Below are 27,696 nucleotides of genomic sequence, written 5' to 3'. Positions count from 1 at the left end.
TTTGTGCCTTTAAATATGGCTTCTTGACTTCCAGCTTTCTCTTTTCTTCTACATTGCTCTGAACACATCCTCGTCTGCTCTTCAATCTCTCTCATTATAAGTTACTTTATTTGGAAATCAACCATGATGTTTGATATTGCAGATGTGAAGAAACGGTATGATGATATATGTGTTGTTGAGGATAGCAAGGATAAGATCATTGTGGTTCGTTGGCTTTGCAGAGACGCCTGAAAAGGTTTACCGCGTAACTTACAAATTCGAGATATAGGATCTCTTTTCTTGTATTGAAGACCTTATTGGGGAACTGCAAAATGAGAGGGATGAGGTTGATAAGCACAAGCGGCTTATAGCTTCATACAAAGAAGATATCAGGGACCTTAAGAATATGCGCCGTGATAAGGTGGGTTATTCATTCATCTTGTTCAATCTAAAGCTGTTCGTCTGACATCTTTGATCCAGGCTAAGCTGAGTTTCGTTTCTGTTCTGGTGGATGGAGATGGTATGAATGTACGTCACCTTATTTCTGATATGCCTTGATCCTCCGTGTTGACCCATTCCACTTTCATCCAGTTTCATGGAAATCTCGTCAGAAAAGGGAAGCATGGCGGTCTGGATGCTGCACGGCTCCTGATCCAGGCTGTCCAGGACCATATTCAGAAAGTCGACCCAGGAGCAGCGCCCAATATCAGCTGCAAGATCCGTGTGTTTGCTAATGTGGAAGGCCTGACCGAGGCCTACCGTAATAACAACATTCTCAGTGCTGGAGAAACGTTGACCTCGTTTATCCAAGGGTTCAATCAGGAGAATGCCTTGTGTGATTTTGTGGATGCTGGAAATGGAAAGGAATGTGCTGATGTTAAGTTACGAGGTCAGTCCCCGAGGCCGAGAAGTATATACCAACCTGACTGACTTCAATTTTTAGCTCTTTTTGAGCAAGATATTATTGACGTACACTGCCGAAGGATCATCTTCTGCGCATCCGCAGACAATAGCCATGCGCGTGTTCTCAGCGCACACCGAGGATCGAAACGCATCTCGCTGGTCAAAGGACCCCCTTTTGCCCAAGAGATGGAGGAATTAGCAGCGGGATTCGAAACCGACTCCTTTGAGAATGTCTTCTTGTCGAGCAAGCTGAAGACCACCAGAAGAGTGTCCTTCGGTGCTACAAATATTGCTATTACACCCCCAAGGACCCCTACTTCCAACTACGCGTCAGCAGCGAAGGCAACTCCTTCGACACAATCATCATCACTGGTCGTGAGCGCTCCAGCGCATGGAGCGAGCAAACTAAGGCCGTCAGTATGTGTGAATTCCAGAGGCCAACGGGTGGACCATCCCTTGCAATATTCGTCCAAGGAAAATGTGGAGGCGCTGAAGCGTAAGAAACTGTGCAACCGATTTCATCTTCTCGGATCATGTCCCTACGGCAACAACTGCACACACAAGCATGGGCCATCCCTCAGTGCCATGGAGATAACGGATCTGACGTATATTGCCAGATTATCCGTCTGTCCCAATGGTATCTTTTGTCATGACGTGACTTGCGTCTGTGGACATCGTTGCCCGCAGAAGACTTGCCCTGGTCATGGTTGTAAATTCCCCGACAGCATGCACGGAGTTGACACAACTATTGTCAAGACCATTTGATGGATGCCAGATACTTGTTTACGCCTTGCAATCTGTATCTAATCTTGCATCGAGCGAAATTTATGAAGATAAGAATACATAGCTGTTTATGTCTCGGAGCAGCCCATCCGTGGTAGGCCACCAGATTTCCTGAGTCGGATCAGTAGGAGAGAGGGGGTTTGTGTGGTGTTCCTGGTAATACAGAGGCAGCTGTCCGTGTATTGATGACGTGAACTACGCATAAAATCATAGAATGGAAAGTCCAGTGTAGAAAGCAATCGCTCCTTCCTAAGCCTGCATGGCAATGCATCATGAGATTGATGAGATTGACTACAAACCAACAGTTTGAAAATCCAATTGACTAACATACAGATTACAACAGTTTGACCATTGATCCAGTCTATAAGTTGCGCTCTGTTTATGCTATACAGCTCTATACTCCCCTTTCGTCACGTGTGACACGAAAGCCCCAAAGCGATGCTGAAAATGGCCTCCAGAAGGACTTGCAACGCCTCCTCGGCTCAACAACTACCCCCGTATCTGGCTCCTTTCCATCCTGCGGACAAGCCAAGATCGAAGTAGCCCATGAGCTTGCGAAGTGCGACAGATCAGTATGGTTTCCATATACTGACGATAGTGCGTTACCACTAACGGCAATACTAGATCGACTTTTGGAAGGACGAGGCCTGATCAACTTTGACCCGCTTCCCACAACGAATGCTGTCGACCTCTGCAGTAATTGCCATCGTTCATACGACGATGCATTGGACCCGATGTTTTTCCCTTTCGTACCCAGTGACCTGGACTTCTTTATCCGCTCTGAATTGAGGGGCCGAAAATGATGTCCCAAGTCTTCAAAGCAAAAGCCTGGCTACCCAAAAACACGAAGAAGAGATCAATCGCAATTTGAGTGGGACCTCGGTCCTGACACAATCTCCGAAGATGCCATTCGGAAGTTTGGACCGGTGCTTTTATGTCCAGGATGGAGACTTGGATGAAGTACCATAGAGTCGCATTCCTTATCAATACACTGAAATCGCTTTGAGAGCTCGCCGATTTATGTGCTATATCAGAGGTCGTAGAAGCGTATCTATCATAGAGGAAGTCCGATTCTACAAATTTACCCTTAGTTACTGGGTAATCAATGCCACCTTATAATGATCAACAGACAGCGTTCTTGTTTCTTCTGCCCCGAGTTGCGCTTTCGAGGCGAGGGCAGTTAGCGTCTTGCAGGAACAGAACTGCAGAAGACTGTCGACATGTAACACACTTTACCCAAATCTGTTAAACCCCTAGGTCTGGGTTGGACTCTCTCCCTATTCCCTGGCCGCTAGGTCTGTCCTCTGCATTGATATTATCAGCTGATTACTAGCAGCTAAGTGAACATCCTTCTGTCAACTTAGGCACGTAGCTGTGACCCCCGAATGCAAGGTGATGGAGCTTAACCTGCAGGTCACTCCAATAGCCTAGGGTTTGGTCAGCAGAGCACTATCCTGCATAATCTGACCTTGGAGACCTGCAGGATCATCTTCTGTTTTCTTACCTTTACTCTTTGGATATCCTTTCTTCTAGTCTTAACTCAGCCAGCCATTGTCAGTAGAAATATGGCACAGTATATGAAAAGTAACTATATATCACATATAGGCAAGAGCAATATGCAGCTATGACTGGTCTTGGTTACACTGCATAACTTTGGATCATGCACTAGATTAGAATACCACCAATTAAATCTACAAACTTAGAGTGTAAATTTATTAAGCGCTTGGCATACTAGACATGATTTACTATAGCTTCTCTTGTTGTCCTCATTATGAAAAGATGGACATCGTGGCTACCTAAAGTAGCAAATGCTGAACCACTAGACCTTAGACATAAGGTAGCAGGCGCAATGTAACTAGACTGTTTGCTAGGTGTATGTGTATAGGCTGCCCAAGAGCACGCATATTAATACTCTCCTATAAGACTGACTACAGTGCACCAAGGTTGTCCCAGTGCTTTCTTGGAAGAACCATCTTGTGCCTCTACTCTTCTCTTCACTCTCCACTAATTCTGCTAACCATTAAACATGGGCCTACCAACTCTCTACAACTCTATTCTTGTGTTCCTTTTATTTGCACCAGCATGGTCCAACGGCCTCGCCAGAGCCAACTACAGCGACTTCTGTCCCGCTGGGAACCCAGAAATCCAAGTTGATTCAACCTCGTACACCATCACTTGTGATAGATCCTACATGGTTCCCTTGCCCATAAGGGTACGCGATAACGCAACACCCGCGGACTGTGCTCGTGTGTGTACGGCAGACCCAGAATGCCATGGCATTGTGTGGCATGCAGGCAACTGCTGGCAGTCGAATCATGCGGATGCTACCACAGGCACTGCCGCAGGTGCTATACTATTGGTTCCTGGCGAGACGCAGGAGCCAGTTCCTGAGCCGGTTCCCAATTGCCAGGAACAGGTGGATGCAGCTGTGGCAACTGCTAACACAAACTGCGCGAACCAACTCGAGACACAGTTGCGTAACAGTGATGAAATTGCTGCAAATTGTAAGCTTTTCAGCAGAACACTGATAACAAATGTTCCTGCTAAATTTTCATGCAAAAGGCGATTATGGTCAGACGGCCTATATTAGAACTATTGCTGGTGTACGCTTTAGAGTATGGTGCAACAGATGTGAGTTTTTACATTTATTTTGCCTATGGCTCCACTTGAAAGCCTGAGGAGAGTCTTCTAACCCATAATTAGACAGTTCGTTTACAAGCGATATATTCCATTTAGGAAATACCGTTGGTTACGATTCTTGCTTGGCCCTCTGTGCTGGGAACTCCAGATGCATGACGGTCTACTACAATGCAGCCCATGGATCTTGTCACGCAGTACCGGCTCGGCGAGTGCCGACCCTCAAAGGGGTCACCTCCCTAACTTTCATGCGCGCCTAAATGCCTTGGCTTCATGCTTATAAAAGGACTCCAAATGGGCTACCTATGGAGGCCCCTTAAGTCAGCAATATGTAACTAGGCTTGTCTGTTGTTTACTTGTTGCTTGTTGAATTGTTGGATCCTTCCTAGTGTGGTGACAGCCTCTCATCTCCTCCTTGTCAGCAATATCTATCGATATCTTTTAGTCACAAGACGTCTGACCAGTCGAATGTAGGAATCTACTTTCAAAAGAGGGACATGCATAGTGCGCCTATACATAAGAATCAGGTAGGTTTGATTGGTCATAGCCAGACCTCATTTTTATTCTTCTTTCCTGCTGAAAGACACAAGTCGTCGACGCCACTCATGATAAACAAAAAAGTGCAGTGCTGGAAATTCGAGTATCTCAGCCTTTGTAGCCGAGGATCCATTGCAGTCAGATCATAACGAATCTGATCGGCTAGAGTCACTACCTTAGACTGGTAAAGAACCAAATTCCAAATCCTCTATATGAATTATTGGATGCGATTGGCTGCATCAAAGTGGTATGAACTATGAACTCTAAAGCTAGCGGATGATGCCCCGGCTGCGGACCGTGGTGCAGCAAACCAGATCTAGGGCTGGAATGCTCAGAAACGCATTGGGCAGCTGTAGTACCAAAAACTATGAAAAAGGCAGCCAGGCAATGCATATAATTTCCAAAGCTAGGTATGACTCCATGGATTTTTGCCTTTAGTTCAAGCCACAAGGGTCTGCGGTTGGTTGGGCCCTCGGGTGATGGGTAATATTTGTGATTTGGAGAGGGTTAAAATTGAAAAGGCTGATAACTTGCAGTTGCAGCAGAGGCAGGCAGGCTGAATAATAGTCCAGTGGGTAATCTTGCAAGTACATGTAACTCTTAGTCCAGCTACTTGAGTTATTATCATGGGATAGGATTACAGGCAGATTTTAACCTAAACAAGCATGCACTGCAAAAGCAGTTTGCAGAATATAATCAGCGGGCGTATGTTCAATCCTTAACTTCCTGAGAATACTTGGTGATCTGAGCAATTACATTAGGGATTCTATTGTCAAGACCATTTCATGGATGCAACATACTTGTTTATGCCTTGAAATCTGTATCTGATCTTGCATCAAGTGAAATTTACAAAGATGAGCATACATAGCTGTTTATGTCTCGAAGCAGCCCATCCGTGGTAGGCCACCAGATTTCCCGAGTAGGGGTCCCGTGGTTATACAGAGGCAGCTGTGAATGTATTGTGACGTGAAGTATGCATAAACACATAGAATGGAAAGTCCAGTTGTAGGAAGCAATTGCTCCTTCCTAAGCCTGCGTGGCAATGCATCATGAGATTGATGAGATTAACTACAAACCACAACAGTTTGAAAGTTTAATTAACCACTTCTGTACAGACTACAACAGTTTGAGGATTTTACCCAGTCTATAAGTTGCTCTGTTCATGCTATACAGCTCTATACTCCCATTCTGTTACATGTTACACGAAAGCCCCAAAAGCGATGCTGATAATGGCTTCCAGAAGGACTTGCAACACCTCCTTTCCATCCCACGTCAGGAAGATGAAGAGTTGTTGGTCATGCGGACAAGCCAAGATCCAGGCACATGTACTCATGTAATGAATCAGTATGGTTTCCATATAGTGACGATAGTGCGTTACCACTAATGGGAAGACTAGATCGACGTTGGAAGAACGAGGCCTGATCAAATTTGACCCGCTTTCCAATGAATGCTGTCGACCTCTGCAGTAATTGCCATCGTTCATACGACGATGCATTGGACCCGGGCTTTTTTATCCGCTTTGAACTGGGGGACAGGATTCGCCGGCAAAGCAGTGGCAGCAAGAGAAGGGTGCCGATGGCACATGAATACGCTCGCTACCAATTCAAGCAAGGCAAGATCGCAGATGCCTGCCAAGGAGGCCAGTACATGAGGCTATACCTGGAGGATATCCTGTTCAAGGAACATATTCAAGCGCCAAAGCAGTGGCACGGTGCCCCGTTTCCCACTATTTGAATTGAGGGGCCGAAAAGATGCCCTAAGTCTTCAAAGCAAAAGCCTGGCTCCCCAAAACGGCGAAGAAGAGATCAATCGCAATTTGAGTGGGAGCCCAGTCCTGACGCAACTTGCACCGGTGCTTTTAGGCCCAGGATGGAGACTTGGATGAAGGGTAATATCATCATCTCGTTTATGTACGATTGTAATGTCCTGACTCGCGGTTACAAGTTACCCCTCATCCCTCATGAAGCATCTCGCGAATTAGAACTAGTTGGTTGTGCGGCCTGTTCCAAACAACAAAAGTTGTCATCAATCCACTCAACCAAAAAAGTGTTCAGACAACCATCTCTAGCTAGTAGGGATGATAGCAGTAGTGTCAACACAGCAGGGGAATACGACAGAAGTCATACCTTAATCACTCACGCCCAAATCATCGCGCTCACTGCACTTCGCCTCGATAGGCAGGGTCTTTCCCTCCCTCCCCAGCACCTCGAACAAATCCCTTTCCCCTACCGCACGCAATCCTCGTCGGCATCGGCGGTTCTGAAGGCCCATCGTCATCATCACCAGCCCCCAGAAATCTCCTCAGAGCTTAACAGCTTCACCAATTAGCTGGAGCAAAGTCACTTGGGCGTTGAGAGCAGGGAAGAATGTCGGAATCCACGAGGACATGGGTTGACTAATTGAAGACGACCTGATTGTTATGTGAATCATATCATTACGATGTATTTGAGACCTCTTCAGTTCTCCGGGTATATACTGTGTAAAAACACTTCAAGCTTCCTTCGTCTATGGTTGAGCAATTACATTAGGGGTTTCAGAAAAGTACTTCTGCTGAATCTCAACAAACAAGTCCCAGATCTGTGGTGAGCAATTCCCCTTTAACCGTTGCGCAATCTCGTCCATTAACTTCCAGTCCCGACCTTCTAGGAACCATTCTCCACGAACTGAACGCAGAAGGATAGCATAGTAGGCCAAGAGTAGTAAAGCGCTTGAACGATTCTGTTTCAATAGGGCCAGATACTCGGGCATAACTCGCATAGGCCACGAATTAAGGGCATCCCAGATAGTCGACGAAGGCCCGCATTGCTGGATAAACTCAAACGCCTCTGTTAATTTCACCGCGGAATCTTGATAGATAGGATAGTCGGGTTCGTGCTCTGGGAACACACGTAGTAAAGTCACCAGAAGTGGGTCATTAGGATCAGCTGTGACGCCCAGGTCGTCCCGCCAAAGGGCGGCAAAAGGAGCCAATGGACCACTAGTGAGTTGAGCCCAGACAGGGCAGAGCATGGAGCAGCCGTTGCGGAGGATATAGATCCAATGTAATTGGTCATTATCATCCGTTAGAAACAATCTTGAATCCTCGGAGGCGGAGCTTAGGGCACAGATGACAAGGAAGAATGCAAAAGCCAGCACTGCCTCGCAATTATCACTGTCCACATGCATGGTTGCATATCGAAATGCAGGAATTGCTTGATCTTGGTGTCGAATTGACTGGGTTATGTAAGATGTTCGATTGCTGGGATTAGTGGAAGCGAGGTGCAGGGCAGAACAGGCGAGGACGCCGTGAAGTAAGAAGGGAAATCGGGAGGCCAGCTCTAGAACAATGACCCCAAATGCGTCTTCTGTCTCGGGGTTGCATGAGAGGGTCTTATACGTGTAGGCTCGATAATGATCGAGCAGGCCTTCGTCGCTCACGATCAACGATTGATGGTGGCCCCATGAAAGACTTGATTCTATGCGAGTTTCGCTTACAGCGGGGGCTGTAACAGTCTTGGGGGGGAATGAAAAGTAGAAATTAGTAAGAGTTGTTAACAGTGCATGAGCAGCCTTGTCACTCACTGTACCAGGAAATCCATCACTCATCAGCCCATCAGAACCGTCAGATCCTGACCCTGGCGATGAAACTAGCAATGCTGGGTTGGTAAAGTACTGGAGGGCATTTCCCCGGAAGAAGGTCTGCAACGGTACGGGTTTCCAGAAACTGCTCCCCTCTAAGGCCGATGTACGGTGCACAAGCCTCCAGTGCTGCTTCATACGCTTGGTGGTGACACAAAGATGAGCGCAACCTTTAAAACAACAGGCTATTCCGTCTTGGACTGGCAGTAAAGGCACTGGAAATTGGGCTTCGTTGGGCAAGACAACATCATTAGGCTCGGCCAGCTCAAATTCGGAGGCATATTTAACAAAGGCTTGACGAGCTGAACGATGAACGTGATGGATTTCCTTGAGATGGCGCACGACTGCGCCAGGCTGGATGGCGTAGCGGCAACGTAGACAGATCAGAACCTGGTAAGTAGGCAAATAATGTAATAGTTGAGATGGGAGGACCGCATCCACTAAAGTTGAAGCCATGATGAAGAGGACAAAGGAGAATTGCGGTCATCTTAGCGGGGGAGCCTTGTTCCAACTCGGATTTTATAGTAGGATGGCCCGGGGACCGGGAGTGTTACTCCGCACATGGTCCAGAGCACTCTCTTGGAATAATAATTAATATTATAGAATATTTTCATTTGGACCACTAGACAATAAAGCATAATAGAGTAGGAATGGAGGAAGAGTGATCAATTATATCCAAACATACATATCAAGGAAAGTGAAAATTAAATCTCGGACACAAGCTGGTCAATGTTTATTACCTGCCGCAGCTCCGACATAGTCTCATCCCAAACCTGGCCCTGCGTGATTCTACCAGCGCCACTGTCGCCATATCCTGCAAACGGGGCTGACTTGCAGTCACTCAAATACTGGCCATTGGAGCGGTCACCGGCCAACGCTGAGGAATGAACTAGGGTACGGGCTCCCATGGAGACTGAGCGACCAATCACTCTTTTTAGGCCGCTAAGGACCTTTCCAAAGGCCCCCTCGGCCGTGCGGTGCAACTCAGAGCCATAGCAGAAACCGGGATTAACCAAGTTGAGAATGGCGCCCGTGGAGCGTTTGTCGCTGGATCGGCGCTTGAACAGCTCGAGGAAGAAGAGCTGGTACAGTAGCTTCGAGGTATAGTATCGATCGCCCATATCGAAGTAGCTCGGGTCATCCAACACGTCAATTAGTGGGATTCCCTCCTTGGTAGAGACATGGGCTTCCTTGAACTTGGCCCAGGCAGCGGTTTCACTGCTGACAATAGAGATCACCGGACGAGCTCGGTTAAGATTCTGGGAGGCCTGGCTATCGAGGACGGGCAGCAACAGCAGAGTAAGTAAAGCAGTGCTCAGCCAGTTGATCTGAATACTCGTCTCATGGTGCGTAGACTGGTTCGCAGTGTAGTGAAAGTTGGCAACACCGGCATTAAGGAGAGCAAAGTCGATCTGAATGTCGGATTGCTTAAGACGTTCCACAAATGCGGTCACACTGGCATAACTGCCCATGTCTAACTCCCAGACCTCGATCAAGGGAGGTTTAGCTGAAGTGGGAAGCAAGGCAAGAAGCGATTTCCGGGCAGCTTCACCCTTGGAGGCGTTACGGACGGCCAGAATTAGATGGGACAGTCCAAGCCCGAGCAACTGCGCAGAGGCCTGATAGCCCAGCCCAGTGTTGGATCCTGTCACCAGACCGGCTTTGCCAAGAAGGGAGGTGGTTGATGGGGCCTTGGAAGGGCAGACCAGGAACTGGCGATAAAGAAACCCGGGATACGTGTTATAGAAAGGCATTTTGAGGATGTGAGATGGATGATGGATGATGGTGAAGCAAGACAAGAGGGATATGTCGAATTAAATAGGTATGTTCCCCTCATGACCTTCTGTGAACTGTTTATGTGGTGAGCCATGTCGCCAAGACGAGAGAGATCCTCTGCAGACCCAGAACTACCTAGGGCAGGCAGTGAACCTGTTACGTGACAGGATATAGATATAGAAACGACGGTGCCGTTCCAGGCTATGATTGGCCAGCCCGGATTTAAGCATGATCTCCGCCTGGGAACTGAGCTGTTCTCAGGCACTCGCCGCACTCCTATACACCTAATGGATCTGACAGTCAGACAGTCAGAGAGAGAAACGGACTTACGGTAGATGTTGTTCCGACCTTTTGACCCTGTTACTCTTCTCATCCGATATTAGCTTGGTAACTTGCTTCTTGCTAGCGCTAAGAGTGCAGGACTGATTACGACCATGTTTTGAGTCCATCTATGGCAGTAGTCTTGTCAGCCCAGCGAATAAGTGCGTAACTTAGTGACCAACAGAGCGGCAACGCCTTCAATGTGCAAGAATAATGGGGGATATCTTTGACTTAGAAGAAAGGAGATTGTTAGGGCGGCCATCTTAGCCATCCTATCAGCCAGGCAGTAAGCAGTGACAGACAGCGCCAAGCCCTAAATCCGAGAAGCATGAGGGACCTATATCAACTACCATTTTCCTCGTAGGCTCTAGTCCATACTGATGATACAATGCTCTAGTCATAGTTATATTTCTCTCTCCAATACTTTCTTAGCTAGTTACAATCCCTGTATATGACATGACACTGACATATTGTATTGATTGGCGTTTAATCCTGGCACTAGCGGAGTCAATCGGGGGCTTTCTACTCCGTAAGGCGTCAGACGATCCGTGCTCATCGAGGTATTTTAACCTGTCGAATCCAGAGCCGGCTTAAATTGTTCAAAAAATTGTCGGAGATAAACTCCTGGTGCTAACCTACAAATGCCGGAAATCACTACTCCGTCAAGAAAGATCCTCCTGGTGGTTGCGGGCGGAGGCTATACTCATGCAGGTGAGCACCTCACATCCTTCTACGGCGCATATTCTTAACTTCTTAAGCACCTGTCCTGGAACTCGGAAAGATCCTTGCCAATCGAGGCCATGTCATCGATTTTGCCACGCTCGACGGACAAGAGAAATGGACAGACGGTTTTCCTATATCCCGCACGCATCTCATGGGCCCAGGCCCTACGGAAGAACAGCTCGACGCTCACTACAAGCGAAGTCGACTCTGGGACCCAGCCAAAGGACTGGCAGATGTCATGGACTCTAAATACCTCTTCGATTCCCTGTGGACGCAGACGTACCATCGACTGAAGGAGATCATGGCCGATCCCGCCACACGTCCGGATATGATGGTCGCGGATTTCTTTGTCGACGCGGTTAAGGATATCCATTTCGAGTACAAGCTGCCCATCGCGGTTGTCTGGCCGCAGATGCCGTACCTGATGGTTCCCTGCTCGTATATCCCCGGCCAGCCGGGCTTCCAGCTGGACATGGCCCTGACGTCGGAGAATGCGTCCATATGGTCGCGCATCAACAACGAGCTGGTGGTGGTGCGTGCCTTGCCCGAGATCCTCAATCTCATGAAATGGACCAAGGCGATGCGCAAACGCGCGGGTCTGAATTACCTTCTTCCCACCMCGGCGAAACCAGACTACCTACTTCTGGTCAACTCGTTCTTTGGTCTGGAAGTCCCAAAGGACCTCCCGCCGCTGGTGGCTGCCGTCGGGCCCATCCTCGCAGATGAATATCCCCCGCTGGATGACCTCCACCAGCGCTTCCTGGACCGGCACACGAAGACCATCTACATCGCGCTGGGAACACATATCATCCTGCCGCATGCAGATGCTCGGAAAATCATCATAGGACTCATCCAGGCGATGGAAGCAGGGCTCATCGATGGCGTGATCTGKTCTGTAGGCAAGAGCGGACGGCAGCTCTTCGACACAGCGGATCAGTTCACCATTGCGGGCCAAACCGTCTGCTTTGGCGACCTCCTGGATGGAAAACATGCCGACTGGCTATTCCCCTTTTTTGCGCCCCAGCGGTCGATCCTGGATCACCCCCACGCCCGAATCTACTTCACGCATGGCGGCGGATCCAGCGCCAATGAGGGCCTCTACCACGGCAAACCCATGCTCGTCATGCCCTTCTTCTTCGACCAGATTGGCAACGCGGCTAAACTAGCTGGCGGCGGGTCATCCGAGGTCCTGCACAAGTTCCGCTTCACAGCGGAGGAAGTCTACACTAAGATGAAGCTAATCCTGGAGGATCGCGAGGGGAGCTACGCGCGCAATGTCCTACGTCTCCAGCGGATTGCTCGCGTGGCGTCCCGGCGGAAGCAGCTGGGCGCAGACCTCATCGAGGAGGTTTTGTACGATACGGAGCTGAGGGTGGTGGATGGGAAGGAGACCCGGCCGATGCATCTCCAGACGGCGGACATGCGGATGCCTGTTTACAAGGCTAGGAACTGGGATTTGATGGCAGTTTCGAGCTTGGTGCTGGGCTTCCTGGGGGGAGGGACATATTATGCGGCGCGATTGGCCTGGGTGCATCGTCAGGCTATTAGGAAATTTGTTGATTCCGTGATTCAAGGGTCGGTGGTCGGTGGCTAGGAGACATCCCTGTTGTATATGCTAGTTTGATATCCCCCTTCATACTCCTCTTTTGGATACTTCTCTTTCCAGCCTTGCGCCGATGTAGACGCTAGCTGCCACTAGCCAAGCCACTGCTTACTGACAGGATGGCCAAGATGGCCAACCCGTTTCGAAGCTTGATGGTGGCTGGCGCTTTTGCCAGGTCGCGATATAATTGACCGATGTCATCAGCTTGGAGATGCGCCCTTTGCTAACCATCATATGGTGTTAGTGAGCTCTTCCTGTCAAGATAGTTGTCTCTCATCCACTCGTAACGCGCGCAAGTCACCTGGGATGCATGAATGCGTAAGCCTACACGGCGAGGCAAAATACGAAGCTTAATAAACAACGAACTTCATGTGGCACCATAATCTTGGCCCACATAATCACCTTCTACCCCATTCTATCATCTATTATTAATCGAACAGTATTATTAAACTATATTAAGACATGCTACGCTTCACTCCACAAAATCTAGACTAGGTAGCTCCTTATTGCATCCCACACACACAATCCGTCCAAGTTAGGATCATTACTCATCCATTCAACATGTCCGTTTACGTTATCACCGGAGTGTCCCGGGGAATCGGGGTGAGCCTTCTACAATGTGATGCACCGTATTTATCTAATCCAGCCTAGTTTGAGTTCCTCAAGCAGCTCTCAGAAGACCAGGACAACCTGGTCATCGGCCTGGTCCGCGACAAAGCTGCAACTGAGAAGAAGGTAGCAGAGCTGGGCGACCGTCCTAATGTCCACATCCTCCACGCAGACCTCACCAAATACGCCAGCCTAAAGCAAGCTGCTGCCGACACAGCTGAGATTGTCGGCGAGCGTGGTGTCGACTACCTCGTGGCCAACGGGGCTATAGTGTCTAGCTTGGATGCCTTTGGACCCATCGGCGCATTGTAGGTCTACTTCCCACTGGCTATGGTTCAGGCTGCTTAATGCTAATGTGTTCAACAGGAGCGACAAGGTTGAGGAGCTTGAGGCTGTGTCATCGCAGCTATATCAGACTAATGTTACTGGCAACATCCACCTCTTCCACCTCTTCCTCCCTCTTGTCCTGAAGGGCAAAGTCAAGAAGGTCATTACCATTTCTACTGGTCTGGCTGACCTTGACATAACCAATGAGTATGAGGTTGAGAGCGGTGCTTTATACGCTGCCTCTAAGGCAGCTATGAATATGATTGTAGGCAAGTTCAACGCGCAGTATAAGAAAGATGGCGTGCTCTTTTTGAGTATCAGCCCAGGCTTGGTGGAAGTAGGCCGCTACGCAGATGGTATGTATCCTTCCAAACATGTAGACATTCCATTAACACAAACCCACAGCCACTCCGCAAGAGATTGAGGGCTTAACAAAACTCATGGGCAAGTTTGTAGCCTATGCGCCTCACTTCAAGGGCCCGCTTACTCCAGAAGAATCCGTCCGGCAGGTCAGGTCAGTCTGGGAGAAGGCCAGCGTCGAGGATGGATGGGGCGGTGCATTTGTCTCGCATCTTGGAAACAAGCAGTGGTTATAGACAGGGTCAGATCCCTCCGGAACTGTACAGGGAATCATCATCTCCTACTAGCTTCAGACGAACTTTGACGTAATTTACTTCCACTTGTTCATCGCTACTTGTGCTCCACCTAAGACGTAACTTGACGGACATTAGACTTTATTGATGCAGAATGAGTGGCACTGTTACCATCAGGTTCACTTGCTATATCAGATGATTCAAGATTGTTATCATTGGTTGCCTTATTCTCTTCCTACAACTTTCCAGAAGCGGATGATGCATAAGGATAGAACATATCGTCATTATCGTCATCATCATAAATTATATTAGGAAGATATCCAAAAGGGTTATATACTTGATACAAGTGATCCTCTCAAAGCGCCTCAGCAAGCCCGGTCAGGAACTCGCTCAATCCATACGCACCAGGGTCAGGAACCTTGCCGACCCATTCCTCCTCCCCACCGACGTAAACGCTCCGCCCGAGACTCGCCTTCATGCTCTTGGTAGCTTCGGTCCCATCCCGCGCGGCTTTTGCAGCCGCATGCACATCCTTGGACGCGACCAGCGTATCGCAGAAGGGAACCAGGGCGTCGATCAGGGTGCGATCCCCCGGCTGCGCGGGGGTGTACTTCCCCAGCGCGGTGATGGAGGACTTGAGAGCATTGGCCCAGACCTCGACCGTTGCGGGAGTCGGGGTGCCTTTGTCTTGGGCGCGGAGACCGTGCGCGAGCGCGTTCAGGAAGATGGAGTATATGGCGCCTGAGGTGCCGTCCATGGTGTTCTCCACGACGGTGACGATGCGGTTGACGGCGGTGACGGCGTCGTCGGTCAGGTTGGACGATGGGTCTTCCAGGAGGGAGAGGACGGCTTCGGCGCCGCGCTTCAGGCCCACGCCGCAGTCGCCGTCACCGACGATGGTGTCGTACCGGGTGACCAGCGCCTCGGCATCAATGACTCGCTTGAGTGCGGATCCGAGGGCTTTCTTGAGAATGGCTGGGTCCACTGTAACATCATCAGCGCTGCAAAAGAGAAAGACAAACAATGCCATATGAGATTGAAGATACTTACGCTTGACGTTACTGGGTTGGTCCTCAGCGAGCTTCGTGCTCTTGACCTCCACAGGAGCATCGGATTGGTGTGCATCCCATGTCGATGTGCGGATAGGAGCAGACCAGCCCACGGCTTCGGCAGGCGCGTCAAGGAGCTCGAGCATAGACTTGCCAGGACCCAGTCCCGTATCCGCGAGCTTCAGTAATGAAACACTGAAGCCCAGTCCGTTGAGGCTGGTCAGGAAGGTTCCTTGAATGATGCGCACAGGCTTGATGTTGAAATCTCTCTTCAGCTGGCGGTATACTTCATCGGTGATACCCGAGAGCTCGAGGGTACTGACGCCACCCAGATTGTTGATAAGCAGCACAAACTCGTCGCCTGGCTGATGAGTCAGGAAAGCGCGGTCTGGGTCATTGTTGTCCAGGATCTGCAAGAGCATAGTCTTGATCACTTCTGGAAGCGAAAACTTCATCCGGTGGGACCCCGGTTCGTTGTGAATGCCCATTCCAACCTCCACTTCCCCATCAGGAATGGTATCCTCTGGGACTCCTCTACCAGGAATATGGACGTGCTCCAGGGAGGAACCCACAGACGCAAGGTTAGCGTTTGCTAATTGAGCGACGCGGTACACATCTTCCAGCGATGCACTGAATGATGGTTAGCTGTCGCCCGGAATCGTGCTGCCTATCAACTTACCCAGCCTCTGCCAAAGCTCCGACGATCTTCAAAATGAGGATGCCACCACCGATACCGCGACGGCCAACTTTTCCGCCCTTCTTCTTGCCGACGCCCGCGTCATCATTAATGGCAAAGAACTCAGTCTTGATTCCAGCGGCCCGCGATTTCTCGGCAGCCATGCCAAAGTTGAGAACGTCGCCGGTGTAGTTCATAGGTATGATCAACACGCCCTTTTCATTGTCGACGCAATTCATGGCGGCATGGCGAATCTGTTCGGCAGATGGAGAAGCGAAGATGCTGCCAGCTACAGAAGCGTCCATGAGTCCATGGCCGACGAAGCCCGCAAACGCAGGTTCGTGACCGGAACCTCCACCTGAGATGATGGCCACTTTGGGTTTTCTGGATGCATCCGGGCGACGGAAAATCACCTTGTGTTTTGAATCAAATGCGAGCGATGGATTCGTAAGTGTCAGGGAATGGAGAGCCGTCTGGACCAGGTGATTCGGGTCGTCGAAGAAATGTTTGGCTGTGAAGCCAATCTGTTAGCGCCATACAACCATAGTGGTCTGCTTGAGAACCTCTGACTTCATGATTTGCGAAATGCGCATGTGACGAAACGGAAAACTGGACACATCGAGAGAAGTGAGACGTACTCTGCATGATGTCAAAATGTGGAGCGAGACAATCGTCAAATCCGGAGTTGCGCCGTGTTAGAGTGGAGAAAGTCGGGGGATATACAGATCGCCGCCACGAACAGATACGAGAATGTCGCTGGAACGCAAGAGAGACAACCCCTCGTCGCTTTAAATAATCTTCCGGCAACTGTCTCGCGCGGGATGAATTCCAATCGGACAAATTCTGGGCGATATTTCCCCTCAATGCGAAGCCCGCAGATGACTGGAAGCGATTGCGCCAGGAATTGCGACGGGGATCTCCAGAGTCAACGGTTCGACTTGGGAATCGGCTTGCAGTCCGTGAGAGGCGGGGAAAAAGTGGAGTAGCCTGTGATCGAATTTCGACCCGTCACCTGTCAGTTGGATGTTCTCTTCGATACATATTATAGACTAGACCATGCAGTTGGAGACATCTTGATGAAGTCATTCGCGCTGAATTGAACCGGTTGAAATCACAATGGTAGGTGATGGTCGTCTGAAGGCGGACTCACCGGAGTATATTCGAGAATATTTTTCAGGTATACAATGCGTGTCTCCAACGTCGATGTATATGGATGCTGTACACAGATGTAGCTGTTCAAGAGGACCAAACCCATGATCGAGGAGAATCATTCGAGAAGGGAGGAGCAGTATATATACTCAATGATATCCACATATGGAGTGTCGGGCCTGTTCTCTTTTTCCCCGTTTTTGCTGCTCACATGAACAATTATGCTCTGTAGTCGACTCATAGTACTAGGGGGACTGTAAGGTGCTAAGGTACCACGGTTAGCCTTCCCTCCATAGTAACCGATACTGTGGGATGACTATCAACGTAAGAAGGGACATGGAAAGCTGTTTCGGCGGAGTAGAAGTGCCCGTGCACCCCATTGATCGTGGGGTCTGGAGTCTGGACCGGAGACAGAGGGGAGCTCCTCGGCTTACCCTCTATGGTAATTCCGTCAACCGTCCAGCAATACTAACATCATCCTATCTTCTTGTGTAGATTGAACATTATTATCGCAAGACTGCCTCTGCCAGTTAGCTAAACTAAAGCTACTTAGCTATCTCACTACGATGTCATCAATGTGTAACCATTGGTTATAGTACTCCGTGCATCTATCCAAGACAGATCTCAACTTCACATAAACTTAGTCAGGTTGCCAAAGACGATAATGATGACAACATTGTTTGCATAGCTATCTGCTATCCACGCATTCAGCAGATTAAGATCACGTGGCATTAAGCCTAATTCCCTGGCTTAAGTCCTCAGAAGAGAAGGTGAGCCGGGAAACTTGACCGAACAGAGTATGCGTTGATACGTGCAATACACATCCATATCAAAAATCATGGTCATGAGACCCGAAAAAAAAATAATAATGGGTTCATCTACGCACAACATAATATGATAGCTCCCTGCTGTCAGATCCCATGAATCCACAATTGCAACTATCATTACCGCTTTGGGCATTCCTGACTATCTAGAACACTAACTAGGATGAACTCAACCACGTGAACTTGCAGAAAGGATTATCGTAAGATAGATAGAACCAGAGCCGTGGCACGAGGCCTAGATTATTCCGGTCGCTTCTCGGTCGAGTACCACCACCACCTTAGTTCTACAATGTCCACTTACTTACGTTTCAATGTAATCCGGCCACTGTATTCCGGCCAACTGGCTACAACACTCCAACCGCCTCGGAAGCCCCCAAGGGCCTAATACTCACTGCTCCTGTGGGGTCGGAGCTACTCCGGGTGTGTTCCAGACTTCCAGACTTTACCGGTCCCAGACTCCGGGCATTCGCGGTTCTAGCCTAGGCTTTGGCAGCTTGGGGGCTACGTAGTAAGTAGTTCAAACTCTGGTTAAATACCGTGAATGACAACAAGCCAAAGAAGGACTGTGAAGTATATCAGGTCATAAATGAATGTCATTGATGTAAGGTCATAATGAGAGAATAAATGCTGCATAGAAATGGTAGCAGCTTCTCTAACAGAACAATGTAATTGCTCCTATGCGACATATTTGTACATATTAGGACTGGTCTCCGTGTCTCGCTCCATGTAATCCTTCTCAATCAGTCTAGCTAACAGTCAGTACTCGTTCTAGAGAAAGTATGGGGAGGTCCACTCACCTTTCAATATTGTTCTTGATCTCCGCTACGTCCAACACTCCTCGGCTCCGCGTCGCCTTGATCACCTCGGCGACCAGTTCAGCGTGTGAAATCTGCTTGCGACTCTTCATGATCCGCACGATGGCCGCCTGTGTCTCAAGATGTCGGTCGGCCGCCACCCGCTCGTGCGTCTTCTTGTTCTCCTCCTTCGTCTCTTTCAGTTGAATTTGATTGATCTTGATCCGGAACTTCGGGTCCGTAAAGCCCGCATTGAACGAGAATTCATCCGTAGGACTGACGTCTCGTCCCTTCGGCTTCTTAGTGAGGACCCGATACTTGGCACATGCCAGCGACTGGAGTGTGCGTTGGAGCTCCTGGTCGGCTGCATCGAAGCAGTCAGTGACAGGTACAACAGATAATCTCGCTCGCAGAAACACTCACAAAGTTTCGTCGCTTCCTGAATCTGAGGATAGCTCAGACTTCCGCCCTCAGGAACATCGTTGAAAAGCAGGAGCACGATCGCTTGGAACGAGCTGACCACCAGCTCCTTCTGTCCGCGGGAAAAGTTCGCCCGCAGCTGGCAATGCGCCAGCTGGTGCTTCCAGTTAAGTTTCCGCCCGTTGTACTTGTTGTAGTAAAATTTCTCAAAGTCATCGATGGCTTCTGCAACGACCGGTGGAATCCGCACCTGCACATCAGGATAAGATGGCCATGCAGAGGCTGAGAGCACGCTGACGTTCAGATCGATCGGCAGTGGTTTCCTCCGTTCGCGCTGAATGGATGCATACGCAGCCATCTCGTCTCGCGCTACGTCCATATCCTTGAACATGGACTCGAGATTATGTGTAAATGTGGAACCACATTCTGTTCAACAGGTCAGCTTGCACTCATACGCAAAGAAGATGCGTATCGGAACCAACCGGTCTTGAGCCTTGCCAGCATGCTCTTCTCCGCATCATCACTGGCGCTTCGGCCCATCAATAAACGACGAGCCAGGTCGTTCTTGTAGAATGCCTCAAACACTGCTTTGCCGTTGACGAATCGAAACAGATCGAGCACTTGATCCAGCTGTCGGTTAATCTCAGCGTCTTCGTCGGCCAGCGGCACGTCCACCATATTGCGCCCAGGAGCCAGCTTCCATCCACCTTTGAGCAGCCTGTCTACGTACTTGGCAATCATCTCGCCGGTCTTGACATTGTCTGTTCCGCCGGTAGATTCCGATTTCCGGCTCTTGTTCATAAAGGTTGCGAAAGCTTCACGTAGTGCATGACCCAGCTCCTCATTGCGGTGAAACGAGTTGACCCATGTATCGTCCAGCTGTGCCTTGAAATCCAGCAAACGAACGACCATCTCCGCCTCCTTCTCCTCGTCGAAAACAATTTGCGAGCCCTCTTCCACAATATAATTCTTAAAAGCTGGCTTCAATTTGGTCCCAAGTTGCCTCCGCTCTAAAAGAGTGTAGAGCTTCTCCAGAGCAGTCTTGTTGCCAGTTCGAAGCAAGCCAAGAACGTCCTTCTCGTTAAGTAATACCGACTCTTGATCTGATACCAAGACGCGATCGAGAAGCTCAGACAGCTTCTGCTTGGTGCTCCTGTTCAGAGAGAATAGCTCGCAGCGTTTGACTTCTCTCGATATTAGATTATGGCCGTTCTCCACGAATGTGGCAAGGTATCCAGAGGACTCTCGCTGAGCCCATGATGAAAAGAATCGCTTCGACTCAGAAAGAAGAAGAGGCTCAAAAGCCGTTGTGTAGACATCCAGACCATGAAAGAGTTCAATAGCATTTCGGAGCAAAGACGAATCTGCCATCATGACATGATCCTCATTGCGGTCCGCGTCAACTAGGTCACAAGCCCCCTGTAGAATCTTCGGTTGTAATACAGGGTCGGAGAATATGTCATTCCGAAACTGAATCAAGCCCATTTCACGGATGACTGGAAACTCTTTGGAATGAAGTAGGAAAGATTGGTCGAGGTAGTAGAAGATCCATCGAATGGTGACCTGCGACGAATCGATCAATCATCCGAAAGACACACCCGGACCGCGATGCAGAATACACTTACCAATTTTGATTTCCAAGTGCTCCATGCGTCAATCACAGCCCGCAATGTGTCCACGTTACTCCCATCAGCTGCCTTACCCAGTAACTCGTCCCGTAGACCCCCGGACACGTGCGCTCGGCACCGATCCTGCAGCCGTTGGGTCAACACCACGGCTCTTCCCTGGCGACACACATTCTCTGCCCCTTTGTAAAGTTCCTCCAGTGAAATCTCGGGCTTCCCGCCGCTGAATACGGCGCTCAGCGCTGCATCCAGCTGTGCCCACACCTTATCAAAGTATGAATCCTGATTCAACCGCGAACCCGTCCGGAGATTCTTAACCACAAGCCTCTTTGCGCCAGTATGAGGGGTGAAATTACTCTGACGCGACGATGTATTCGAAAAATGGGGCTTGACTGTCGTGCTGGCCGGGGAGCTCTGCGCAAACGCTCCACCTGCTCCATGTTCCGAATTCGGAAAATTGTACATCTTGTCCGGCGGATGAAGCTCCTGTGACGAAACTGGGGCTCTGGAGTACGATGATGGCGATAGCCGAGGACGTTTATTCGTTGGAGGAGACTGCTGGGGATAACCCTTGCCGTGGGTATGGTTCCTGGATAAGAGCTCGGAGATGGTCGCCTGCTGTTGCTGCTGCGGATGCTGTTGCGAGTTCTGAGACCGAAATGCCGCCTCTTCTTGATCAGAGAGCTTCCTCTTGCCGATCGACTTGCGCTTACCGCTCCTCTGCTCGGGGGCGCCTCTCGAGTTCTGCTGCATCGACCCGGTTCGGTCCGAATGATCAAGTCGAGAGATGGGAGCGCTCAGCGTTGGCCAGATTCAAAAATTCCCTGGAATGCACAGGTCATGGCAAGTCATTTGCTTTCTTGTTTAGTCTGAGAGAGGTGAAGTAGCGGGGTTGGACGGTCGACGAGGAGATGATGAGCACTGGGCAGCAAGGATGCAACGGGCACGCCGGAGCCAAGTTGAAGGTTACCCGGAGATAAGATAATACGCCCGTGCGCTCAGCTCCTCTACTGTAAGATGATGACATACCCGGGCATCAGCGCTACCAACGTAAATAAACTCCATTGAACTGGTTGATTGATGCAGGCAAATCCCATCCCTGTCAGCGGTTGTCATAAAGATTATTCCCGTTTCTAGCAACAAGTTGACCTTTCTGGCTAACCTACGGCCGAATCTACAAATCTTAAAAACAGTTTGAAAACATAACGGCTTGACTTGGGACATCAATTGTCTTCGTTTTATATCAGATATCTCTCCAATATGTCTAAGCAGACGCTACCTCCACGTCAGGTCTCCATCGTTTCCAACGTTTTTAAAAGTCTAGTGAAATCAATGCGTCGCATATGTATCATGTCTTATAAGGAAACGCCGAGTTCGGCTATTTGAGTACTCGAGCCGTATTTATTGACTCAAGTCTAGGAGAATAATGTCGGGCGAGGTTGCTCCTTCACTTCCTCCTCCTCATACTGGAGATCTATTAGCATCTGCAGCTGTTGTAGCGGGTTGAGTACATACCTCTAGGAAGTTGGTGGCGCTGATGAGCGTCATGTAGCACTTGGCCAAGTCACTCAGAGCGCCGTGATGATCAGCAGTACCCACTCCCCCGATCTTGGCAAATCGCTTGAAGATACCGACCATGCTCTGTCTGTTTTCTGCCAGGAAAGCTCGCGTTTGCTCCATGATTTGCTCATTATGAAGACCCCGAGAGAAGACAGCTGAGATAATAACTCGGAGTACCGAGCCAAGAAGATCATAGTATTTCCGAAGCGCATCAGGGTTGTCAATATCTGTCGCCGTCAGAGAGATTCTGGCCTTGAAACTGACATGTACTTACCAATTCCCAGATCCGGATCAGCAGCAAATAGCCGTGACTCACGAACCGCCTGAAAGAGGCCTGTTCCCAGAACCTGAGTAGCTCCATTCTTGGTTTGGCAGAGCCTTTGAAGTAAAGACAGCAGCGACTCATAATATGACAACAATGCTGGCGTATCTACTATGATATCAGCGTGTTTCACAATTACATGAATTCTATCTCAATGACTTACCATTCGCTTGAGTGTTCTTCAGTTCGACAGGTAGCGCTCTGATGGCATCCAAGAAAAGACTCAGATAATTCGATTGTGAGATCAACTCAGCTAGGGTTGAGTCTGTTTCTTGATCCAGGGAGGCGAGCAGATTGAGGAAGAGGAGGGCCGACACCCGACATGTCTCTTGGCCGGCGTATGCGTCGTCACAGGTCGTCTCGATCAAGTTCGAGCCCGCTGTCTTTATCACTTGCTGACTGTGATGCCTCAGATTCTGATTCACTGCATCGGCAGAGGCGATGCGACTGATGTACTGGGAACCAATGTTGTAAAACGTCTCTCTCAACTGAACATTTCCAGTTGCCAGAAATATGCCTCTAATGCAAATCTGGAATAGCTGGTGCAGCTTTTCGTCTATGATATCCCCACTTCGCCGCGCACCATCTGAACTCGTGGCAGTAGATTCCAAACCCCCGATAAGAGTCTCGGCTAGTCGTGCAAGCTCGATTGCCTCCGGTAGGTCCTCCTCGATGGCTGCTTCAAGTTTAGGGAGGACCAACTGGATTGAATGCAAGATAAACKTTGGTTTTCGGCCACCCTCAATTTCTGAACAAGCCAGCATCGTTGTGATGAGCTCTGTCCATGATCGAAGCGCCAGGTAACGGTTAAACGCAATTTGCCTTCCTTGATTCGTCGCACGAATGAATAATGTTAGGCCTTCAGCTTCGGCCAGAAATTGCTCTTCATCCTGAGGTCGCAACTGCCCACTCGACAGTAACTCTTCCTTTCTGACTTGGATGAGCTCTGCAACCTCCGCTAGATTGTACAGAACAAGCGACTCGTCTGCTTGCGATTTCGCACACACATCAAAGTCAATTCCATCAAGGAAGACCAATTTGGGCGGTGGAATTCGGTGGCTGAGATCCAGGTCAGCAAAATCAAAGAGGTCAAAGACGGTGGGATTGAGGATTGTCTCCCCGGTCTCTGTGGTCGAGTTCCCAAGTAGCGTCGAAAGGACCTCTGTCTGAAGGGTTTGCGAGCCTAGCTTAGCAGCCGAGCGTATTTCGGTCGCCGCGTAGGCATACAAGTAGCTTCTAAAAAGTAAGAACTCAGCAAGAGCTGATGTGGACTCAGAGATCCAAAATTCTTCGTCCATGACAGATAACCCATCAAAAGGAGTGTCTGGTCCGATTATAGGCTGGCTGGCAAACATGCTTAGTAGAAAGCGGCTGGAACGCATCTCAAGCAGTGTAAACGCGGACGCGATCTTTGAGGACCATAGATGCTTGAGAACTTCAAAGGCCATACGCCGTAGATGTACCATCCAAGGCAGAATGTTCCCCTCCATCGCATCGGGATAGCTTTGCAAGAATCCAATGATAGCATGTAACAAGGACATGCGGTTCGAGAACAGACCGTTCGGAGAAATGTCCAGCATGGTTCCCACACTACTGAACCCGAGGAGAAGATGAGCAATGGTTGGCCGATCTGTTATCATGCTGAGACAGCTATTTAGGAGTGCCAAAAGACTTTCCCTGATAATATAGCCTGGGGACCGTGCACCAAGTTCCAACTCCCTCAACTCAGGTTGCATCTGAGACACCAGCGGTCGCGAAACACTGTCAACGTCCACCTCTGTGCTTAAAACTTCAACTATTTTGTTTGAGGATTGCCATTTCGATATTTCTGGTGATGACAGCTTGTTCAACTTCCTGGAGCTTGACAATTTCTCCAAAAGTGCCATTGAGGTAACAGTGAGTTGCTCGTGACCCGCGCCGCAATAAAGGCTCAGAGCAGGTATGATCGATAAGTTGTTGAGGACGCTGTCCTCGAAGGACGAAAGCGACGAATTAGCGACATTAATTCTGCTTCCACCCGCTTGAGACTTGATGGACGGCCGAACGATGTGGAAGTAGGTCGATTGCAGATCTAACATMAGGTCCATGACTTCGAGGCTTTTGACAAGGCACTGAACAATTATAGAGTCAGACGCTGCGTTGGCAACCTCGGTGGCGTCTTGTTGAGCTGTTGCGAAGATTGCTTTGATAACATCTTCATTAAATAGCCACTCGGCCACACGCGCAAACGGGTGAAGGCGGATATAGGTAGTCAAGGATGATGTTTTCAGAGTAGAATCGGAGCTGATCGCGGGTTGGCTGAGGACAGTGACGATGTTTTCGTTGAACGATCTCAGGCATGTGATGACGAAATTCAAGCAGTTGTAGGTCAAAAGGCGAGTTTGGCGCTCGCTTAGATCTGGGACTTTCCTCGAAAGGGCCTGACCCAAGACAAAATCGATGTACGGCTCGATACCTGGCATGCGATAGGAGGATCCTAGAGATTCGGGGAAGGGCAGGGACAGATGGTACTCTGCCGAGTCGGAGGTAGGGGAAACGAGCGAGTAGATTAAGACGACAAAGGCATTGGCCTGATCAAAACTCTCGCCGATCTTCTGGAACGCCTGCTGCTCATGAAATACCAATGGATTTGAGACTATGGGCACTTTACCAAGGCCAGGGCCACTCATGGCGCCCCCAGAAATCCATTGATCAAGAGAGAGCCACATTTCGTTGCCATTGTGGGACGTTCTGTCCGTCATTAGGGCTGCAAGGGTGGTGAATGCGGTGGCCCTCAGATGCGTGGGTATGGGGCCGCTGCACAAGGTCAACAGGGTGCTAACAATGCTGAAAGATGGGTGGTGAAGCATCCACTCCCTTATGGAGCCGCTCTGCTTGCATAAATGGCCCATTAATCGCAGATAGCACGTCAGCATGACAGGGCTTTCTGGCTCGCTCATGTCGGCTGGTTCGGATTTTCGAGCCCTCAGGACTGCTTGGGAAGCACTAGGCTTCTCCGTAACTCTCGTCGCGTACAATTGGAGTTCAGCAAACATCTGGGACCAATTCATGGAAGTGGATCGCTTGAACTTGGACGACAAAAATTTGTCCTCCTCGGTTAGAAACCGATGTGCAGCAGCGGCATTCTCCTCTCCACCAGAAATAGAACACAGCAATTCGCAAAAGGCGCTCACTCTTGGAACGGTTTGTCTCTTGGAAGCCCACTGAAGGAAGCCATACAAGTTGCCGTCCGGATCTGCCCAAAATTCCTGAGCTGCGTCTGGTCGGCTTTCGAAGGCGAAGGCTATGATCATGAGGAAAGACTCGAGGTGAGTGCGAGCTTCGACCAGGCCACGATGGAGGCTGGATGACAAGCCGTCCCTCAGGGCAGTAATCTGATCCAAGCGTTGCATATCCTCCTCGGATTTCAGCTTTCGAACTGCATCTGGCATATTGGCAATGCAAGACTCCACAAAGACCTCCAAATTCTCCATCAGCAGAGTCTTTAGAAATCCAGCACAGGGTTCGGATTCCAATTTTGACAATGCGCTCTCTTTCAACAACAGCGCCACTAATTCGCGGCGAGCCGGATTGCCCCATTCTTCGTTGTTCACACCTGAGCAAATAGCAAGCAAGAAATCGAGTCCTCCGTCGTCTAGTGCCGTCATAAACATTTGAGTGCGCTCCTCTGCTTCTTTTTCGAGGTCAACCCCTTGGATAGGAGAGGACGGCCCATCGACATCCCAGCCACTGTACACTGCAAGCCAAAGAGCGATGACTGCTGCGTGAAACGTCGGTATCGTCCAAGTTTGGCCATCTTTGGTAGAAGTTACCGCCATGTGCAGGCTCCGAGCTTCTTTGTATGAATTTGACCGTTCTGGTGACCCGTGCTGAACAAATGAAGATATCATAGCAGGGATGTAGTGAAGCAGCAGTCCATCAAATCTTTCAAGCTTCCTTAAGCGATTCAGGAGCACTCGAAGGTCCTCAGGACTGGTATAAGGTCCTTTGAAGAAATAGCAAAGAATTGCGCCTAGTGACTCGTGTTGTTGCTGCAGGCTGTTGCGTTGGTATTCAATGGCTTCCATAACATCGCGATCCTCCACTTGGCCGACAATCGATGCCTTTTGAACCTGCTCCCCAAGGAGCAGCAGCCATCCCTCGATATCCTCCATAGACTTCATGCACTTCCGCGCAAAAAGCGATGCGTTCCGTAAAGGCCCAGTTTTAATCTCGACGACGAATGCCACCATGTCTTGCATGAGCGCTTGCGTCACTTCCCGCTCAACCTCAAACGATTCCTGAAGAATCAGACGTAAGCATTCAAGAAGGAAGTGCCGCTTCTCATGAAAGCGCATAATTGCCGCGATCAGCGGAGGTCTATCCAGTATTTGAGCTTCTTCCTGCGCAGCAAAGAATAGAACAGCGGCCTCCAGTTCATCAATGTTGAGAGCATCCGCGAGTTGTAGTGCGCCTTGTTGAAAGTCTTGGTTGATTGAATATTCGACATCGTCAACGGTAATCTTCCCTGTAGAGCAATTGAGTAGAGTCAGCCTTGCCGCTTCAACATCCGAGTTCAGTCTTAATTGGGTCTACAAGGAGCCACCCTCAATTTACCGACCTGAGAGAACAGCCTGCCGACTTGTGTTGTTCTTGGAGGGTTTGTCTAGGAGTTTCTTGAAATCCTCAATGTGAGCTTCCAACTCAACACGAAGTCGTTCAATGTTGACAAACGACGAGTCTGAAAGAGCAGAAAGATCCTGGTACAGGCCACGAAGGCCAGCCAGGGTATCTCCGTCTTCCATCTCAAAGTCTGTGTGTAAAAAGTCGAGGTGGATGAAGCGAGGAAGCTATAATGAGGCTTTCTGTTTGTCTGGGCGGAGGACGCG

The 27,696-nt window shown here is 49.5% G+C and overlaps 9 protein-coding genes across 9 annotated transcripts; 4 read left to right on the top strand and 5 right to left on the bottom strand.

Annotated features, from left to right (window-relative positions):
• Window positions 1–123: 123 nt before the first annotated feature.
• Window positions 124–1,647, top strand: Asppvi_005089 (CCCH zinc finger DNA binding protein; the record flags this gene model as incomplete). Its single annotated transcript, XM_043301019.1, has 5 exons — window positions 124–204; window positions 269–400; window positions 460–507; window positions 571–868; window positions 923–1,647. The coding sequence occupies 5 exons, from the start codon at window positions 124–126 to the stop codon at window positions 1,645–1,647; spliced, it is 1,284 nt and encodes a 427-aa protein (XP_043156954.1).
• Window positions 1,648–3,691: 2,044 nt separating this feature from the next.
• On the top strand, window positions 3,692–4,545 carry Asppvi_005088 (uncharacterized protein; the record flags this gene model as incomplete). The annotated part of the gene is made up of 3 exons (XM_043301018.1): window positions 3,692–4,169; window positions 4,228–4,280; window positions 4,480–4,545. 3 exons carry the CDS (start codon window positions 3,692–3,694, stop codon window positions 4,543–4,545), a joined length of 597 nt encoding a protein of 198 aa, XP_043156953.1.
• Window positions 4,546–7,344: 2,799 nt separating this feature from the next.
• Window positions 7,345–8,913, bottom strand: Asppvi_005087 (uncharacterized protein; the record flags this gene model as incomplete). Its single annotated transcript, XM_043301017.1, has 1 exon — window positions 7,345–8,913. The coding sequence occupies one exon, from the start codon at window positions 8,911–8,913 to the stop codon at window positions 7,345–7,347; it is 1,569 nt and encodes a 522-aa protein (XP_043156952.1).
• Window positions 8,914–9,161: 248 nt separating this feature from the next.
• On the bottom strand, window positions 9,162–10,211 carry Asppvi_005086 (uncharacterized protein; the record flags this gene model as incomplete). The annotated part of the gene is made up of 1 exon (XM_043301016.1): window positions 9,162–10,211. One exon carries the CDS (start codon window positions 10,209–10,211, stop codon window positions 9,162–9,164), a length of 1,050 nt encoding a protein of 349 aa, XP_043156951.1.
• A 984-nt stretch (window positions 10,212–11,195) lies between these two features.
• Asppvi_005085 (glycosyltransferase family 1 protein) lies at window positions 11,196–12,871 on the top strand (the record flags this gene model as incomplete). The annotated part of the gene is made up of 2 exons (XM_043301015.1): window positions 11,196–11,265; window positions 11,313–12,871. 2 exons carry the CDS (start codon window positions 11,196–11,198, stop codon window positions 12,869–12,871), a joined length of 1,629 nt encoding a protein of 542 aa, XP_043156950.1.
• Window positions 12,872–13,441: 570 nt separating this feature from the next.
• Window positions 13,442–14,412, top strand: Asppvi_005084 (SDR family oxidoreductase; the record flags this gene model as incomplete). Its single annotated transcript, XM_043301014.1, has 4 exons — window positions 13,442–13,483; window positions 13,532–13,797; window positions 13,856–14,172; window positions 14,222–14,412. The coding sequence occupies 4 exons, from the start codon at window positions 13,442–13,444 to the stop codon at window positions 14,410–14,412; spliced, it is 816 nt and encodes a 271-aa protein (XP_043156949.1).
• Window positions 14,413–14,764: 352 nt separating this feature from the next.
• On the bottom strand, window positions 14,765–16,779 carry Asppvi_005083 (putative dihydroxyacetone kinase (DakA); the record flags this gene model as incomplete). Its single annotated transcript, XM_043301013.1, has 4 exons — window positions 14,765–15,393; window positions 15,460–16,088; window positions 16,138–16,645; window positions 16,773–16,779. 4 exons carry the CDS (start codon window positions 16,777–16,779, stop codon window positions 14,765–14,767), a joined length of 1,773 nt encoding a protein of 590 aa, XP_043156948.1.
• Window positions 16,780–18,782: 2,003 nt separating this feature from the next.
• Asppvi_005082 (cullin family protein) lies at window positions 18,783–21,699 on the bottom strand (the record flags this gene model as incomplete). Its single annotated transcript, XM_043301012.1, has 5 exons — window positions 18,783–18,852; window positions 18,905–19,265; window positions 19,325–19,747; window positions 19,804–20,884; window positions 20,947–21,699. The coding sequence occupies 5 exons, from the start codon at window positions 21,697–21,699 to the stop codon at window positions 18,783–18,785; spliced, it is 2,688 nt and encodes an 895-aa protein (XP_043156947.1).
• A 662-nt stretch (window positions 21,700–22,361) lies between these two features.
• Asppvi_005081 (nuclear pore complex Nup192/Nup205 family protein) lies at window positions 22,362–27,612 on the bottom strand (the record flags this gene model as incomplete). The annotated part of the gene is made up of 5 exons (XM_043301011.1): window positions 22,362–22,412; window positions 22,462–22,733; window positions 22,781–22,936; window positions 22,992–27,335; window positions 27,429–27,612. 5 exons carry the CDS (start codon window positions 27,610–27,612, stop codon window positions 22,362–22,364), a joined length of 5,007 nt encoding a protein of 1,668 aa, XP_043156946.1.
• Between the last annotated feature and the right edge of the window lie 84 nt (window positions 27,613–27,696).

Source organism: Aspergillus pseudoviridinutans (genome assembly GCF_018340605.1).
Source record: "Aspergillus pseudoviridinutans IFM 55266 DNA, scaffold_3, whole genome shotgun sequence".
Taxonomy (NCBI): Eukaryota; Fungi; Ascomycota; class Eurotiomycetes; order Eurotiales; family Aspergillaceae; genus Aspergillus; species Aspergillus pseudoviridinutans.
The sequence above is the reverse complement of the archived record's forward strand: the minus strand, read 5'-3'. Positions and strand labels throughout refer to the sequence as shown.